At 52.2% G+C, this 18,941-nt stretch overlaps 1 protein-coding gene across 4 annotated transcripts; it reads right to left on the reverse strand.

Annotated features, from left to right (window-relative positions):
- Positions 1-204: 204 nt before the first annotated feature.
- On the reverse strand, positions 205-9,361 carry LOC105478650 (carbonic anhydrase 11). 4 transcript variants are annotated; one of them, XR_985379.3, is made up of 10 exons: positions 8,549-9,360; positions 8,386-8,460; positions 7,415-7,557; positions 2,241-2,426; positions 1,941-2,036; positions 1,702-1,774; positions 1,457-1,611; positions 1,037-1,202; positions 455-688; positions 205-327 (listed from the first exon to the last, which is right to left on the reverse strand). XR_985379.3 is itself a non-coding variant. In XM_011736174.3 (10 exons), the coding sequence occupies exons 1-10, from the start codon at positions 8,613-8,615 to the stop codon at positions 220-222; spliced, it is 1,185 nt and encodes a 394-aa protein (XP_011734476.1). In that variant the 5' UTR covers positions 8,616-9,361; the 3' UTR covers positions 205-219. The 4 variants fall into 4 exon arrangements, 3 of the variants coding, with proteins under 3 accessions (XP_011734476.1, XP_011734477.1, XP_070943458.1); XM_011736174.3 differs by having other exon boundaries at positions 573-688; positions 8,549-9,361; XM_011736175.3 differs by lacking the exon at positions 455-688 and having other exon boundaries at positions 8,549-9,356.
- Between the last annotated feature and the right edge of the window lie 9,580 nt (positions 9,362-18,941).

An 18,941-nucleotide genomic window follows, 5' to 3' on the forward strand; every position in this document is an offset into this window, starting at 1 on the left:
CTGCCTGGTGGTAAGGGGTGTGATGGGGGAAGAGGGGCGCCGCTTAAAGGGGCCGCGGTCCTAATGATGGTTTTGAGAAGCAGGAAGCCAAAATGCCGAGTAGCGGGGGCTTAAAAAGAGGAAGATTGGTTTCCGGAAGAAGTCTGTTCTTTAATACCCAAATGTTTCCCCACCGCGCCTAGAATCAGACCACTGAGAAACAAGAAGTGTTCTGTCCCTTTAATAGCTTTGTTTTAGGAGTAACTCCCCTAGCCGTGTGGGGAGGCTTAGGACGGGCGGGTGCAATACTCGAAGGGGAGTCTCAGCGACCATGGGGGGCACCATCCACTGTAAGACAGAGAACAACGGCAGGCGTCAGTTTAGGATGGAAGGGGCAGGGGGCGTGCAGGGGGCGTGGGCTGGGCCGCGCAGGGCTCTACCATCGGAAGTCTGTGAGCGGGGAACCGGAATGTACCAGGTCGAGAAGCACTGGGCTGAACCACAAGAAGCCAACAGGAGGGGGGAATCGGGATGTCCAGATTCAGCATTAGGCTGAACTACCTGAAGGTCTTCATGGGGGGTGTGGACTGTACCATGTTGCGAAGCCGGGGGGTGTGAGATCCCTGGGCTGAACCACAGGGAGGCAGTTGTAGATTCTCAGTAAGGGGGAAAGGAGCATCAGATTGTGGAACAGCGTAGAGTAGTACGACTTGGAAAGGGAGAGAGGATCCAAATTGTACCATTTTGGAAATTCACAGTAATAGGAAGCACAGAACAGTAGGTAATCGCACCATAGGAAGGCAGGGGTCAAGGGTTATAGACCAAGTTACAAAGCAGTGAAGAGGAAAGACAAATCGTGGGATAGCAATGACCTAGGGCTGGAAGGTGGACTGTGCCACGTTGATATGTAGGGAGAGAGAGAAAAAGAGACAGCTCAGGAGGCTACACCATACAGACGCAGGAAGGGGGATGGGACTGAATCACATGGAGACACCAAGGGGAGACACATATAAGCGGGTTAGCCCACGACATAGAGCGGGTGCAGACTGGACCATACCATGCAGGCGGTAGTTGGGGCCTCGGCAGCGCCTCTCAGGGTGCCGGGGGTCCCTGTTGCCCCTCAGTGCCCTGTGGGCCAAAGGCTGCAGGGGACGGCCATTACCGCTGAGGCTCTGGAATATCTGGGATGGAGGATTCTGGCTCAGGAGTCTCAGGGAGTGCATCTGCCATAGAAGGAGGGTGGGAAACTGGGAGTGAATAGTGAACGGTCTTGGTGACGTCACGTGGGAAATCCCGCCCCTGGGAGCAGGTGGGCGGGGCCTGTTATCAGCCCCACCCCACCCCCAAAGGTGGTCTGAGCCTCTTACCTCCTTAAATTCAGTCTATGAGGAGAGGGAGGGCAGGTGAACAAGGGGATACCCAGGCCATTGAGTGGAGTACCCAGGCCTAGGAAGGGCGGTGCGGACAGAGGGTTCACCTGGAGGGAGGTGATATTGAGGGCCCGGTCGATGAGGATCCAGGTGACAGTCTCGGAGCAGGGCGGGGTGCTGAGAGAGCCCTGATAGGTGATAAAGCCGAAGGACTCTGGGAACAGGAGCTCCAGGCTCAGGTCTTGAAGAAAGTAGGCGTCATCTGCAGGAATATCAGGCCAGAGTAAGGAGGGCGGCACTCTTGAACACCCCCTCGTGTGTGACCACTGGCCCCAGTACGCCAGGGACTTACTCTTGTAGGAGATGCGGGTGATGGTGTCGCGGTTAAGGAGACGACTGAGGAATGGGTTAGAGCTACCAGCCACCTGTGTGGGGGTACAAGGTGAGGACACAGGAGCCCAGAAGTCCAAGCCCTCAACCGTCTGCTCCCCCAGGACCCAGGAGTCTGGGCCTCCCAGCACCCCTCTTCCCTCAGACCCCGGGTTCCAGGCACCCAAGTGCTCCCTCCCTCCGAATCTCGCCTCCGCTCACGTTGACAAAGAGGCTGAGAATGGCCAGGCCATTGGGGCTTCGGGAGGCAGCGCTGAAATTCCCGTAGAGTTCCTGGTTGAAGTGAATGAGCTGCACCTGGGGTTAGCACAGAGCATGGGGTCCCCCAGCAGAAGGGGAGGAGAGGATAACCCCAGCTTTGGGGGCCCGAATCAGGCTGAGGATTAGTGCTTAGGGTGGGAGGTCAGTTCTGTGGAGGAGGATGGGGTGAGGCATTACGAGGGTGAGGTGGGAGGAACTGGGGTGACTCAGGTTCGCCGGTAAACAATCAGTGGTCACTACCTCAGCAGAGAAGCCCTGGTGGTTGATCTGATGTTCGGAGCCGGCTCCGTCGCGAGCTCCAAACAGCAGCCGCAGTTCACTGAGTCGGTGGCTATAAAGGAGGGGACCCCCAGACACATTGACCACAGGTCGGGGTGCAGGCAGGAAGGAGACATGTCGGCCGGTGTTGTACAAGGTTCCCCGGAGCTGTGGGAGAGGCAGGAGCTGTCAGGGGGCAGGGAGAAATCTTTTCTTTCCCGTTTCCCACGCTTACATTTTCTGATTACAACAGTCTTTTTTTTTTTGAAACGGAGTCTCGTTCTTGTTGCCCAGGCTGGAGTGCAATGGTGCGATCTGGGCTCACTGCAACATCTGCCTCCTGGGTTCAAGCGATTCTCCTGCCTCAGCCTCCCGAGTAGCTGGGATTACAGGCATGCACCACCATGCCCAGGTAATTTTGTATTGTTAGTAGAGACAGGGTTTCTCCATGTTGGTCAGGCTGGTCTCAAACTCCCGACCTCAGGTGATCCACCCGTGTCAGCCTTCCAAAGGGCTGGGATTACAGACACTGAGCCACCGCGCCCAGTCTTTTTTTTTTTTTTTTTTTTTGTCAAATAGAATCTTGCTCTGTTGCCGAGGCTGGAATATAGTGGCAGGATCTTGGCTCACTGCAACCTCTGACTCCTGGGTTCAAATGATTCTCCTCCCTCAGGCTCCCGAATAACTGGGACTACAGGCGTGTGCCACCACACCCAGCTAATTTTTGTATTTTTAGTAGAGATGGGTTTTCACCGTGTTGGCCAGGCAGGCTGGTCTTGAACTCCTGACCTCAGGTGTTCCACCCACCTTGGCCTCCCAAAGTGCTGGTGTTACAGGCGTGAGCCACCGTGCCTGGCCTCCAACAGTCATTTAATCATTCAACGTAATTTGAACACTGACCACTTTTCAGGCTCTGTGCCAGTCTGTAAGTTGGTGCCCAATATTGGTGAATTTCTTTGATCAACAAATATTGACTGAGCTGGTGCTATGTGCTGTGGATACAAGAATAGAGCAATAGGCCGGGCGCAGTGGCTTATGCCTGTAATCCCAGCACTTTGGGAGGCCGAGGCAGGTGGATCACCTGAGGTCGGGAGTTCAAGACCAGCCTGACCAACAGGCTCTACTAAAAAAAATAACAAAATTAGCCAGGGTGGTGGCGCACGCCTGTAATCCCAGCTACTCGGGAGGCTGAGGCCAGAGAATCGCTTGAACTTGGGAGGCGGAGGTTGCGGTGAGCCGAGATCGCACCATTGCACTCCAGCCTGGGCAACAAGAGTGAAACTCTGTCTCAAAAAAAAAAAAAAAGACTAGAGCAATAAACAAGTAGACAAAACTCATGGGCCTCATGGAGCTTATGTTCTAATGAAGGCAAGAGAGACAATTGTGAATCACATAAGTAACTGCTTCATTAACTACATCCTGACGTCATGCTTGGGGGAACTGGGAGCTCTGAGGTGTCATGAGGAGCTCAGCTTAGATGGGGGGGGGGTGTCAGGAAAAATTTCCCTGTGAAGGTGACATTTTATTTTATTTTTTTTTATTATTTTGAGACAAAGTCTCACTCTGTCACCTAGGCTGGATTGCAGTGGCACCATCACAGCTTACTGCAGCCTCAAACTCCTGGGCTCAAACGATCTTCCTGCCTCAGTCTCCCAAGTAGCTGGGACCACAGTCACATACCACCATGCCCAACTAATTTTCAATTTTCAATTTTTTTTTTTTTTTGGTAGAGAGGGTTCTCCCTGTGTTGCCTAGGCTGGTCTTAAATTCCTGGGCTCAAGTCATCATCCTGCCTTAGCCTCCAAAAAATAATGGAATTATAGGCATGAACCACTGCACCTGGCCAAAGGTGACATTTTAATGGGGACCTGAAGGATAAGCAGAGGTGACTTGCAAAAGAACAGAGAGAAGGGCATTCCGAGAAGCGAGAACAGCAGTGCAAAGGCCCTGAGGTGGCCTGTTTGAGTAACAGCAAAGAGATTTCACTGAAGTCCAGTGAACAGAGGAGAGAGAAGTTATGGGGGCTGAATGGTGCAGGACCTTGTGGAAAACAGTAAAGAGTTTTGCATTTTTATTTAGATAAACTGCATATATAGGCTGGATGTGTTGGCTCATGCCTGTAATCCCAGCACTTTGGGAGGCTGAGGTGGGCAGATCACCTGAGGTCAGGAGTTTGAGAACAACCTGGCCAACATGGCCATCTCTACTAAAAATACAAAAATCAGCTGGGTTTGGTGGTAGCGCCTGTAATCCCAGCTATTTGGGAGGCTGAGGCAGGAGAATCGCTTGAACCCAGGAGGCGGAGGTTGCAGTGAGCCTAGATCATGTCACTGAATTCCAGCCTGGGTGACAGAGTGAGACGCTGTCTCCAAAAAAAAAAAAAAAAAAGGCCGGGCACGGTGGCTCAAGCCTGTAATCCCAGCACTTTGGGAGGCCGAGACAGGCGGATCACGAGGTCAGGAGATCGAGACCATCCTGGCTAACACGGTGAAACTCCATCTCTACTAAAAAATACAAAAACACTAGCCAGGCAAGGTGGCGGGCGCCTGTAGTCCCAGCTACTCAGGAGGCTAAGGCAGGAGAATGGCGTAAACCTCGGAGGCGGAGCTTGCAGTGAGCTGAGATCCAGCCACTGCACTCCAGCCTGGGCGATAGAGCGAGACTCCGTCTCAAAAAAAAAAAAAAAAAAAAACCAGAAAACAAGACAACAACAACAAAAATAAATAAATAAATAAATAAATAGGCTGGGCACAGTGGCTCACTCCTGTAATCCCAGCACTTTGGGAGGCCAAGGTGGGCAGATCACGAGGTCAAGAGATCAAGACCATCCTGACCAACATGGTAAAACCCCATCTCTACTAAAAATACAAAGATAAGCCAGGTGCAGTAGCTCGCACCTGTAATCCCAGCACTTTGGGAGGCTGAGGCAGGTGGATCACAAGGTCAAGAGATCAAGACCGTCCTGGCCAACATGGTGAAGCCCGGTCTGCACTAAAAATACAAAAGTTAGCCGGGTGTGGTGGCATATGCCTGTAGTCCCAGCTACTTGGGAGGCTGAGGCAGGACAATTGCTCGAACCCGGGAGGCAGAGGTTGCCGTGAGCCAAGATCAGGCCACTGCACTCCAGCCTGGGCAACAGAGTGGGACTCCAACTCAAGTAAATAAATAAAAATAAACAAATAAATAAACTGCATATATATAACACATTTGCCAGAGTGCCAAACATACAGTAAGTGCTACGTAAATGTTTGCTATTATTACATATCCTAATAGGAGGATTGTGAGCAGGAGTGATATGATCTCATTTGTGTTTTAAACGTCTCTCTAGCTGTGGGGTGCAGAATGGATTGCAGGGAGTAGAGAGGCAGGCCAATGAGGAGGCTACGCCACCAGTCTTGGTGAGAGATTATGGTGCCTGCATGAGACTGGGGGCAGTAGAGGGAGTGATAGGTGAAAGGACTTAAATAATATTTAGTAGCAAGGCTAGAAAGAACATGGATTGGAAATGGATGTGAGGGAGAGAGGATGGGATGGGAAATGGCTTTACAGCTTTTGGCTGGGGCAGCTAAATAAAAGGTAATCCCGGTTCTTATAAGAAATTATATTGCCCAGGCACGGTGGATCACGGCTGTAATTCCAGCACCTTGGGAAACCAAGGCAGGAGGATTGCTTGAGCCCAGGAGTTCAAGACCAGCCTGGACAACATAGTGAGACCCCACATCTACAAAAAACTTAGCCAGGCATACTGGCATACATCTGCAGTCCTGACTTCTTTTTTCTTTTCTTTTCGTCTTTTCTTTTCTTTCTTTCTTTTTCTTTTTCTCTCTCCTTGTTTTCTTTCTTTCATCTTTCTCTCTTTTCTTTTTCTTTCTCTCTCTCTTTCTTTTCTTTCTTTGTCTCTCTCCTTCCTTCCTTCGTTCCTTTTTCCTTCTTTCTTTTCCCTCTCTCTCTGTCTCTCTGTCTCTCCCTCTTTCTATTTTTCTGAGACGGAGTCTTGTTCTGTCGCCCAAGCTGGAGTCCAGTGGCGGGATGTCGGATCACTGCAACCTCTGCCTCCCGGGTTGAAGCGATTCTCCTGCCTCAGCCTCTCCAGTAGCTGGGATTACAGGCACCCGCCACCACACCCGGCTAATTTTTGTATTTTTAGTAGAGACAGGGTTTCACCATGTTGGCCAAGCTAGTTTCGAAACCTCGTGATCTGCCCACCTCAGCCTCCTGAAGTGCTGGGGTTACAGGTGTGAGCCACCACACCCGGGCATGTCCTAGCTACTTTTGAGGTTGAGGTAGGAAGAACACTTGGGCCCAGGAATTTGAGGTTACAGTGAGCTATCACTGGGCCACTGCACTCCAACCTGGGCCACAGAGTGAGATGCCAATTCCAAAAAAAAAAAGTATGGTTCCCAGCATGGTATTGGAAAGCAGGTCCCACCATTCATGCTACACTGCCTGGTTTGAATGCCAGTGCTGGCTCTCTGTGTGATCCTAGGCACGTAACTTAACCTCTGTGTGTCAGTTTCTGCATGTATATGATAAGGTTAATAACTGTACCCATTCTGGCTGGACGTGGTGGCTCATGCCTGTAATCTCAGCACTTTGGGAGGCCAAGGCAGATGGATCACCTGAGGTCGGGAGTTCAAGACCAGCCTGACCAACATGGAAAAACCCCATCTCTACTAAAAATACAAAAAATTAGCTGGGCATGGTGGTGCATGCCTGTAATCCCAGCTACTTGGGAGGCTGAGGCAGAAGAATCGCTTGAACCTGGGAGGCAGAGGTTGCGGTGAGCCAAGATCACACCATTGCACTCCAGCCTAAGCAACAAGAGCAAAACTCCATCTCAAAATAATAATAATAATAATAATTGTACCCATTTTGTGGGGTGGTTATGAGATTAGAGGCTCATCAAGCTTTTAAATCTGCCTGGCACAGGAAATGTTCTACTTTTCATTGTTTCTGCAGAGATGGGGAGACCAGGGGGCCACGGTTGGGATGGGAAGAATGAGTGATCCATTTAACAGTGTAAGCAGCCTTCTCTCCACCCACTGGGTGTCCCCTCCTCCCCCAAGGCTGCTCTCTTACCTCAGCACCCCATTCCCCAGTCTCTACTCATGCCCATCCCCAGTAGATTCGATAGCTCCTCCCTCCAAGCCCCTTACCTTCTCTCCTCCAGTGCTGAGCCTTAATGGGGGCAGAAAGGGGTCATAAAGAACCCTCTTCAGCTCCACATCCACGGGGCTCTGTCGCTTCCCCACCGCACACAGACTCCATGCTGCATTCACCAGGCCCCAGAAAGGAGGCCCTGGGGGTGGGGTCGGAGTAGGAGGACAAGGAGTCAGAAATAGAGACTGGATCCCAGGGCTGGCATCTGCTGAGTGGGCTGTGGTCTGGACTCCCAGATCCCAGGGGAGGAGGGGCTAGGGACCTGGACTCCTGGGTCTGAGGGAGGACTGGGCTCAGATCCAGAATCCCGGGTCCTAGAAGAATCTTGGAATAGTTTCCAAGTTTAGTGGAGACGGGTTTCGCTAAATTGGACAGGCTGGTCTTGAACTCTGGACCTCAGGTAATCCACCCACCTCGGCCTCCTAAAGTGCTGGGATTACAGGCGTGAGCCACCGCGCCTAGCCGAGCCAACCCATCAAGCCATCGTAGATGGAACTACAACTCCCAGCAGGCCCCAGGGCTACCAGCCTACCCCTCTGCTGCCTACCTACCCCAGAGCCCCATGGGAGTTGTAGTTCTTTTTTTATCTCTCTTGTCCCACAACTGTATTATTATTAATGTGTTGGGGAGAGAAGCTGCAAGAGAGGGCTGGACAAGGTGGGGGACGGGGTCACCCAGCCTCCGGTTCCTAGCGGGAGCCAGGACCTTCCTCTCCCGGCAAACACACACATAATCTCCACCCCCACACTTTCCTTCCACTCACTCCCACTCACTACTTGAAATGCGCATGTATAATGTCCCATGGTGAGCCCCTGGGGTTCAGAGGCTGGCCCGACTCCTGAGGGACAGAGAAGGGGGCTGGGACTCCTGGTCCTGAGGGGAGGAGGGAGCTGGGAACCCAGGTTCCTGAGTCTGAAGAAGGAGGCGCCGCGAGGGCCGGACTCCTGGGTCCCCGCCTTGGCGGCACCTGGCACGAAGTTTCCCTGGAGATTATCCTTGTAGCTCCACCAGTCCTCGGGGTCAGGTGCTGGTCCGATGTGAGCTGGGAAGAGAGCAGCATGAATCCCTCTCCTTGGCACCCCCAACTCCAACCTCCCTCCGGGGCTCCTGCCGGGAACCCCAGGTCTTACCTGCTGCCCCCAGTGCAGCCCAGAGTACCAGCGCTCGAGGGGCGCTCAGACGAGCTGCAGCCCCCATCCCCAGGAGGCCTCCGAGGGACCCCTGCCCAACGCCCTGCCCCCCCACTCAGCTCCTCTGTCCCCTCCTTCTGGGACCCTGTCCCTCCAGGACTTCCAGCTTTCCTCTCCTCCCCACAGGGAGTCCCAGTTCCCCAAATGCCAGAGCAGCCAGGGACTGAGACCCCCCCCCCTCTTCAAACCCACTCCTCTCCCGTCTCTCTGTGCCTTTCCTCTCCTCTTTTCCCGGAACCCTCGAGTCTCTCTCTAGCTCCTGATCTTCCTACCCCTCTCAGCCTTCTGCTGCCCCCAGGGCTACCTCTTGGTTCCTAACCCACACCCCCTCTCCGTTCTCTTTTCATTAAGCTCTCCCAAGCCACCTAACTCCAGGTCTCCATCCAGCATCTCCTCCTCCTCCCTCTCTCCTTTCCAGCTCCTGCCTCTTCTCCCCTCTCTCCTTCTTCACCTCCTCCCGCCCTCTCTCTGTGTCGGCCTCCAGCTTCGTGCTCTCCCCACCTCCTCCTCTCCTGCCTCTTCTCCCAGTTTCAGTCTCTCTTCTCTCCCGTCCCTTCCTCCCTCCTCCCCCTCCCTCTCTTTCCTCCCGTGGTGTTATTTAATTTTGTTGTTGGGTGTGGGGAGCAGGTGATCTCACAGCAGCAAACACTCCTCGTGTTGGCTGGGGGTGGGGGGTGCGAAAGGGGCAGGATTCGGAAGGAGGTAGGGGGCTTGTCCTCGGTTTCCAGCGGCTCTGGGGCCACGCGGGCGGGGGTGGCCGGGACACCTGGGGCCGCGAGCTGGCTGTTCCCATCCTCCGCAGGAAGGGGAAGGGGGGGCGCTTAAGGTGGAGCTGGGAGAGGCTTCGGAAGTCTCCATGCCGGGGTCACCGGCCTTGGCAGATGCGGGGTCCCCATGCTCGCGGGGACCCAGGTTGGAGCCGCCCCAGCGCCCGCTGTCCCCCTTCCCCGCCCCAGGGCTTCACTGGGTCCTCTGCCTGGGGCTGCCTTAACGGGGCCAGGGGATCCCCCTGGGAGCCTAGAGTGCAGTGAGCGCTGCTCGCCGGGAGGGGGAGGCAGAGACCTGGTGAGGGAGAGAGAGGAAGGGAGGAGGAGCCGGGAGGGCTGAGGCGGAGAGCTGGAGGTGAGGACCCACATCTGCGGAGGCTGGGGACGGGAGGGGAGCCTGAGAGGAAGGGCGGAGGGACAGAGGGTTAAAGAGGCAAGAACAAACCGCCAGGCAGGAGGGAGGAGGAGGGAAAGGAGGAGGAGGTGAAGGAGGAGGAGGAGGTGGAGGACGAGGGGGAGTGGGAGGGGGAGGGGGGAGGGGAAGGGGAAGGAATGAATGAGAGAGATACAGAGACAAAGCGAGACAGACATGGAGACATAGAGACACACACTTAGAGACAGACAGACTCAGAAACTCAGAGACCAGGCAGCAGGTGGGGTGGGGACAGACAGAAAGAGAAAGAACGATTAAAAGACAGAGAAAGACACCAAATTTTTGTATTTGGGAGGAAGAGATGGAGTCATGCTATGTTGCTCAGGCTGGTCTCAAATTCCTGTCCTCAAGGGATCCTCCTACCTCGGCCCTCCCAAAGCATTGAGATTATAGGCACGAACAACCACACCCAGCCTCAGAGCCACCACATATTATTGTTGTTGTTATTTATTATTTTTCACCCCGTCTAATGATAATGAAACTGCTCAATGTCTTCTTTTCTTTTTTGAGACAGGTCTTGCAATGTCACCCAGGCTGGAGAGCAGTAGTGCGATCACGGCTTGATCCAGCCTCGACCTCCTGGGCTTAAACACTCCTTCCACCTCAGACTCCCAAGTAGCTGGGACTACAGGCACGTACCACCATGCCAGACTAATTTTTTAAAATTATTTTTTGTAGAGCTGTAGTCTTGCTATGATGCTCAGGCTGGTCTGGAACCCCTGGGTTCAAGGGATCCTCCTGCCTTGGCCTCACAAAGTGCTGGGATTACAGGTATGAGCCACCTTGCCCAGCCTGATACCAAACATTAATGAGACAGAGAGACATAGAATGAGACACACATACATCAGTACAGGTGGAGAGAGACACAAAGAGAGGGAGAGACATAGAAACAGACCGGGCGCGGTGGCTCACACCTGTAATCCCAGCACTCTGGGAGGCCAAGGTGGGCTGATCACTTGAGGCTAGGAGTTTGAGACCAGCCTGGCCAACACTGCCAAAAGCCATCTCTACTAAATACATAAAAAATTAGCCAGGCGCGGTGGCTCACGCCTGTAATCCCAGCACTTTGGGTGGTCGAGGTGGGTGGATCACTTGAGGCTAAGAGTTTGAGACCAGCCTGGCCAACTCTGCCAAATGCTCTCTCTACTAAATACATAAAAAATTAGCCGGGCGCGGTGGCTCACTCCTGTAATCCCGGCACTTTGGGTGGTCGAGGTGGGTGGATCACCTGAGGTCGGGAGTTCAAGACCAGCCTGACCAACATGGTGCAACCCAGTTTCTAATAAAAAATACAAAAATTAGCTGGGCATGGTGGCAGGCGCCTGTAATCCCAGCTACTCAGGAGGCTGAGGCAGGAGAATCACTTGAACCCGAGAAGCAGAGGTTGCAGTGAGCTTACCCAGGCACGGTGGCACACACCTATAATCCCAGCTACTCAGGAGGCTGAGACAGGAGAATGGCTTGAAGCAGGCAGGGAGGCTGCAGTGAGCTGAGATCCTGACAGTGCACTCCAGCCTGGGTGACAAGAGTGAGACTCCATTTCAAAAAAAAAAGTAAAAGAAAAAAGAAAGAAACACACAGAGCTAGAGACACAGACCTGGGAACAGGCACACACACATCTATAAATAGAGACACTCGTGCAGAGAAAGAGACATCAACAGAGAGGAACAGATGGACAGAGACAGAGAGACCCAGATAGAGGGAGAGAGGACCAGAAACAGAGCAACTGACATGATGGGAGAGACTAGAAAGGAATCAGAAAGACAGAGGCATTCAGAGAGAGCAAATTGGGATGGACATTCAAAGACGGATGGAATGTCAAAGACTAGAGATGGAGGCCGGGCGCGGTGGCTCAAGCCTGTAATCCCAGCACTTTGGGAGGCCAAGATGGGCGGATCACCAGGTCAGGAGATCGAGACCATCCTGGCCAACACGGTGAAACTCCGTCTCTACTAAAAAAAACACAAAAAAACTAGCCGGGCAAGGTGGTGGGCGCTTGTAGTCCCAGCTACTCGGGAGGCTGAGGCAGGAGAATGGCGTGAACCCGGGAGGCGGAGCTTGCAGTGAGCTGAGATCCGGCCACTGCACTCCAGCCTGGGCAACAGAGCGAGACTCCGTCTCAAAAAAAAAAAAACCAAAGACCTATAGATGGAGAGAGACAGACACCCAGAGAGAGTCAGGGATGGAGAGAGACACAAAGAACACAAGAAGGAAAGGTACATACTGATAATTTGTTGCTGGCCGGGCTTGGTGGCTCACGCCTGTAATCCCAGCACTTTGGGAGGCTGAGGAGGGAGGATCACTTGCGATCAGGAGTTTGAGACCAGCCTGGGCAACATAGTAAGACCTTGTCTCTATTTTTTATGAAAAAGAAAAAAATAGTTGGGGAATGGCAGCTCACGCCTGTAATTCCAGCACTTTGGGAGGCCAAGGAAGGCAGGTCACTTGAGGTCAGGAGTTCTAGACCAGCCTGGCCAACATGGTAAAACCCCGTCTTATCAAAACTACAAAAATTAGGCTGGGCACAGTGGCTCACGCCTGTAATCCCAGCACTTTGGGAGGCTGATGCGGGTGGATCACAAGGTCGGGATTTTGAGACTGGCCTCACCAACATGGTGAAACGCGTCTCTACTAAAAATACAAAAATTAGTTGGGTGTGGTGGCGCATGCCTGTAATCCTGGCTACTCAGGAGGCTGAGGCAGGAGAATCTCTTGAACCCGGGAGGCAGATGTTGCAGTGAGCCGAGATTGCGCCACTGCACTCCAGCCTGAGTGACAGAGCGAGACTCTGTCTCAAAAAAAAAAAAAAAAAAAAAAACAAAACAAAATTAGCCGGGTGTGGTGGCGCGTGCCTGTAGTCCCAGCTGCTCAGGAGGATGAGGCACGAGAATCACTTGAACTGAGGAAGTGGAGGTTGCAGTGAGCTGAGATCGCAACACTGCCCTCCAGCCTGGGCGAAAGTGTGAGACTGTCTCAAAAACAACAAAACAAAACAAAACAAAAATCTGTTGCTATGTGAAAAATTACCCTAAAACTCAGTGGCTCAAATCGACATTTATTGTATTCACAGTTCCTGAGGGCCAGATATGTGGGAATGGCTTCATTGGGCAGCTCTGGGTCCCTCAGTGAAGCTGTGGGACAGGGCTGCAGTCATCTGGAGTCTTTTATGACCTAGTCTCCCAAAGTCACACACCTTTTATTGCACGCATCAGAAATGAGTCACTAGATCTAGCCTACACTGAAAAGGAAAGACGTTAGGATCCTCTGCTCTTGGGCCGGGTGTGGTGGCTCACGCCTGTAATCCCAGCACTTTGGGAGGCCGAGGCAACCAGATCACTTGAGGTCAGGAGTTCAAGAGCAGCCTGGCCAACATGGTGAAACCTCGTCTCTATTAAAAATACAAAAATTGGCCGGGCGCGGTGGCTCAAGCCTGTAATCCCAGCACTTTGGGAGGCCAAGACGGGTGGATCACGAGGTCAGGAGATCGAGACCATCCTGGTGAACACAGTGAAACCCCGTCTCTACTAAAACTACAAAAAACTAGCCGGACGAGGTGGCGGGTGCCTGTAGTCCCAGCTACTCGGGAGGATGAGGCAGGAGAATGGCGTGAACCCGGGAGGTGGAGCTTGCAGTGAGCTGAGATCAGGCCACTGCACTCCAGCCTGGGCGACAGAGCGAGACTCCGTCTCAAAAAAAAAAAAAAACAAAAAAAACAAAAAAAAAAAACAAAAATTAACCAGGTGTGGAGGCGTGTGCCTGTAATCCCAGCTACTCAGGAAGCTGAGGCAGGAGAATCGCTTGAACCTGGGAGGGAGAGGTTGCAGTGAGCTGAGATCGAGCCAATGCACTCCAGCCTGGGCGACAGAACGAGACCCTGTCTCAAAAAAAAAAAAAAAATTCCTCTGCTCCTGAAAGGAAAAGTATCAGAGAATTTGGGGACTAATTTTCAAACCACCACAGGTGGGGAGAGGAAGAGAGACACAGAGTTGTGGAGAGAAATAGACCCTTAAAGTCTTGGGAGGGGCTGGGTGCAGCGGCTTATATCTGTAATTCCAGTGCTTTGGGAAGCTGAGGCAGGAGGATCACTTGAGCCCAGGAGTTTGAGACCACCCTGGACAACACAATGAGACCCCATCTCTGCAAAAAATAAATAAATAAATGAATAAATAAATAAATAAATAATTTTTTTTTTTGAGACAGAGTCTCGCACCATTACCCAGACTGGAGTGCAGTGGTGCGATCTCAGCTCACTGCAACCTCTGCCTCCCGGGTTCAAGCGATTCTCCTGCCTCAGCCTCCCGAGTAGCTAGGATTACAGGAGCCCGCCACCAAGCCTGGCTAATTTTTTGTATTTTTAGTAGAGACAGGGTTTCACTATGTTGGCCAGTCTGGTCTCAAACTCCTGACCTCATGGTCCTTCCACCTTGGTCTCCCAAAATGCTGGGATTACAGGTGTGAGCCACCGTGACCAGCCTCTGCAAAAAATTTTAAAAACCTAGTCAGGCATGGCAATGCACACTTGTAGTCCCAGGTACTTGGGAGGCTGAGGTGAAAGGATGACTTGAGCTCAGGAGGTCGAGGCTGCAGTGAGCCAAGATCACAGCATTGTACTCTAGCCTGGGCAACAGAGCAAGACACTATCTCCAAAAAAAAAAAAAAAAAAGTTAAGGATCTTGAGATGCAATCATCCTGCATTATCTGGGTAGACCCTAAATCCAATGACAAGTATCCTTATAAGATTAAAAAAAAAAAGCCATAGTGAGATTGGGAGAAGGCCATGTGAAGATGGAGGCAGAGGCTGGAATGAGGCAGCTACAAGCCAAGGAATGCCAGGAGCCACCAGGAGCTGGAAGAGGCATGAAACATTCGCCCCTGGAGTCTGCGGAGGGAGTATGGCTTTGCCAACAGCTTCATTTTGAACTTCTGACCTCTAGAGCTGTGAGACAATGAATTTCTGTTGTGATAAGCCACCATGTTTGTGGTAATTTTTAGTGACAGCCAACCTGTCACTAAAATAAGACCTGGAATCTGGCTGGGCATGGCGGCTCACACCTGCAATCCCAGCACTTTGGGAGGCCGAGGCAGGCAGACTGCTTGGGCTCAGGAGTTTGAGACCAAGCCTGGGCAACATGGCGAAACTCCATCTCTATTTTTATTTAGTAATATTTAAAAAGAAAGAAAGAGAGTTATGGAACCCGACAGAGGCAGAGGCAATGAAGGAACTAGAGCTATACACAAAGTGAAAGGCTGACTGATACTGCAGGAAGAGCAGAGTCTGCCTAAAATGTAGGGCTTTCCTCCTCCAGGAAGCCCTCCTTGACCCCCCAGGCTGGGTCAGTGCTTGCTGTGAATATTTACAATGCCCTGTGCTACCTCCATGAGAGCATACATCTCATTAGAAAGGGACCGTGTCCCATGTGTTCCACCAGAGGGTCCAAGCCTGGCTGGTCTCTGAGTCCCCAGCCTCACTGCACACAGAGCCTGGTGTACAGGCGTCCTCAGGAGAGAACTCAGGCATTACTGAATGAAACCATGCTCATGATGTCTTTCCCTGGAGAGTCTGCCAGTTCCCATGTGCCTGGGTGACACTTGGATTTTCTGCAGTGCCCATGGAGGGCCTTGCCTCCTCCAGGACGTCTTCCCTAAACTCCAAGGCACGTCCAGGTGCTTCTTCTAGGCTCCCACAGTGCCCTGCGCTGCCTCCATTGTTGAATATCATACCAAATCTTATTGTACCCAGGTCTCTCTCCTACCTCACCCTCCCACACTAGGCAAGTCCTTAGTCTGACTCAGGTCAGGGTGTCAGAATTTTCCAGGGAGACCAGAGGAGAATATGTTGAATGAATTAATAAGTGAGTGAATGAAATAAAAACATAGGGACTGTGGCCCCCCGGGCACGATGGCTCATGCTTGTAATCCCAGCACTGCAACCTCCACCTCCTGAGTTCAAGCGATTCTCCTGCCTCAGCCTCCCGAGCAGCTGGGATTACAGACATGCGCCACCACGCCCGGCTGATTTTGTATTTTTAGTAGAGACAGGATTTCTCCATGTTGGTCAGGCTGGTCTTGAACTCCCAACCTCAGGTGATCCGCCAGCCTCGGCCTCCCAAGGTGCTAGGATTACAGGTGTTAGCCACCGCGCCAGGCCAACACACTAGTAATTTTTAATTTTTTTGTAGCGATAGAGGTCTTACTATGCTGGCTGGACTGGTCTTGAACTCCTGGCCTCAAGCAATCCTCCCACCTTGGTCTCCCAAAGTGCTGGGATTACAGGTGAGAGCCACCAGGCCCGGCCCCTGAGTGGCTGTGTTATATTCAGAGTGGACCCTGCCTCTCCCACGGCTCCCCTGTACCTCTGGACAGAGTCCCCCTCCTCAGCCTTTCTTGTCATGACCAGATTCTTCTAATGTCCTTGAAGATTCACCTCTGAGAGAAGTTTTCCTACCTGCAGGCTGGGTTTGGGGTACTCTCTGGGCTCTCCCAGTGAGCTGAGCCACCTCAGTGATGACGACAATTGCCCGTGTCACTCTGTTTTAACACGGTTTGTCTCTCACAAAAAGCTGTTCACAAAAATTCTGTTCCTCCCCTGCTCACAGACCTCCCATGGCTTCCCAGTGCCCTGGGGGAAAAAAAGCCCAGGTCCTCAGCCTGGCCTGAGAGACTCCATATACCCTGACCACCCCCAGGCCCCAGCCTCATCTCTTCTCTCACCACACAGACCTCCTGCCCTGGGATCTTTGCCAAACTGTTTCCTCTAACCAGGCTCCCTTTCTCCCTTCTCTGCTGGGCAAATTCCTACTCAGACTTCTATATTCTTCAGGAGTCCCCTCCTCCAAGAAGCCATCCGGCAATGCCATGAGGTGGGTGGGGGCCTCCTTGGAGCTCTGGAAGCCACCTGTGCTGCCTCCATTATAGCGCAAAAACAGACTGGGCTCGGTGCCCAGGACGGGAGGGAACGACCAGGCCGGAGGTGGGTCCCAGATGTGGATTTCACGCCTATTAGTCTCGGGCGCTGGGAACAAAGTTTGGGTCATGAGGAACATATGGGGCCTGCTCTGCACCATGCTTTCATCTCCCATCTCCCCAGCCCCTGAGTGGGAGGCGGCAGCACCAGGCTTCTACAGGCCTGGGTAGTTCCCACAGCCCCCCTTGGCCTCCTCACCCCTCTCTCCCTGCCTTCAACTCCCACTGCCCCTGGGAGCCTAGAAAAATCCTCCCTAATCTCGCCTTCTGGGTTCCAGTCTCCAGGAGGAGGTGTGGACTCTGGGTGTTTAAATTTCACATATATATATGTGTATATATATATATATATATTTTTAGACAGAGTCTTGCTCTGTTGCCAGGCTGGAGTGCAGTGGCGCAATCTTGGCTCACTGCAACCTCCACCTCCTGGGTTCAAGTGATTCTCCTGCCTCAGCCTCTAGAGTAGCTGGAACTACAGCTGTGCACCACCATGCTTAGCTAATTTTTCTTTTTTTCCTTTTTTCTTTTTGTTGAGAAGAAGTCTCGCTCTGTCGCCCAGGCTGGAGTGCAGTGGTGTGATCTCGGCTCACTGCAACCCACCTCCCAGGTTCAAGCAATTTTCCTGTCTCAGCCTCCTGAGGAGCTGGGACTATAAGCACACGCCACGACACCCAGCTACTTTTTGTATTTTTAATAGAGATGGGGTTTCACCATGTTGGTGAGGCTGGTCTCAAACTCCTGACCTCAGGTGATCTGCCCACCTTGCCCCCACCAAAGTGCTGGGGTTACAGGCATGAACCACCGTGCCCAGCCTAATTTTTCTGTTTTTAGTAGAGATGGGGTTTCACCATGTTGGCCAGGATGGTCTTGAACTCCTGACCTCAAGTGATCCACCAGCCTTAGCCTCCCAAAGTGCAGGGATTACAGGCATGAAAGACCGCACCCGGTCTAAATAATATTAATAACAAACTCAAGGCCCTGAGCAGTGACTCACGCCTAGTGATGGCATTACCCAGCACTTTGGGAGGCTGAGGTGGGAGGATTGCTTGAGCCCGGGAGTTCAAAGCCAGCCTGGGCAACAGCAAAACCCTGCCTCTATTTTAAAAAAAGCGAAAACAAAACGAACCTAGCCTGGTGGCATGCGCCTGTAGTCCTAGCTACTTGGGAGGCTGAGGGAGGAAGATCCCTTGAGCCTGGGAGGTCAAGGCTGCATTGAGCTGTGACTCTGTTATTGCACTCCTGCCTGGAAGACCGAGTAAGACCCTGTCTCAAAATAAATAAACGAATAATAAACTCATATAGCTCTCGGTCTGCGCTAGGCACTGTTCTAAACCCATTGTATGTATTAACTAATTTAATCCTCACAACATACCCTGGAGATTATTTTCTATTATGATTATCATGTCATATTATAGATGAGGAAACTGAGGGACATGGCTCAGCAGTGCTGGGATTTGTGTGGTTTTTGTTTGTTTGTTTGTTTTGAGACGGAGTCTTGCTCTGTTGCCCAAGCTGGAGTGCAGTGGCATGATCTTGGCTCACTGCAACCTCCACCTCCTCGATTCAAGCGATTCTCCTGCCTCAGCCTCCCGACTAGCTGGGATTACAGATGTGTAACCACCGGGCCTGGCTAATTTTGGGGGATTTTTTCGTTTTTGTTTTGTTTTGCTTTTTTCTGTTTGTTTTTTTGTTTGTTTCTGTCTGACGGAGGTTGCAGTGAGCCAAGATCATGCCACTATACTCCAGCCTAGGTGACAGAGCAAGAATGTCTCAAAACAAAACAAAGAAAAGGGACTTTGAGATGGGGAGATTTTTTTTTTTTTTTTTTTGAGACGGAGTCTCGCTCTGTGCCCCAGGCTGGAGTGCAGTGGCGCAATTTTGGCTCACTGAAAGCTCCGCCTCCCAGGTTCACGCTATTCTCCTGCCTCAGCCTCCTGAGTAGCTGGGACTACAGGCGCCCGCCACCGCGCCCGGCTAATTTTTTGTATTTTTAGTAGAGACGGGGTTTCACCGTGTTAGCCAGGATGGTCTCAATCTCCTGACCTTGTGATCAGCCAGCCTCGGCCTCCCAAAGTGCTGGGATTACAGGCGTGAGCTACCGCGCCCAGCCGAGATGGGGAGATATTATTCTGGATTATCTGGGTGGCCCCATCTCCAAGATGGGGCTTGG

Source organism: Macaca nemestrina, chromosome 20, assembly GCF_043159975.1.
Source record: "Macaca nemestrina isolate mMacNem1 chromosome 20, mMacNem.hap1, whole genome shotgun sequence".
Classification (NCBI taxonomy): Eukaryota; Metazoa; Chordata; class Mammalia; order Primates; family Cercopithecidae; genus Macaca; species Macaca nemestrina.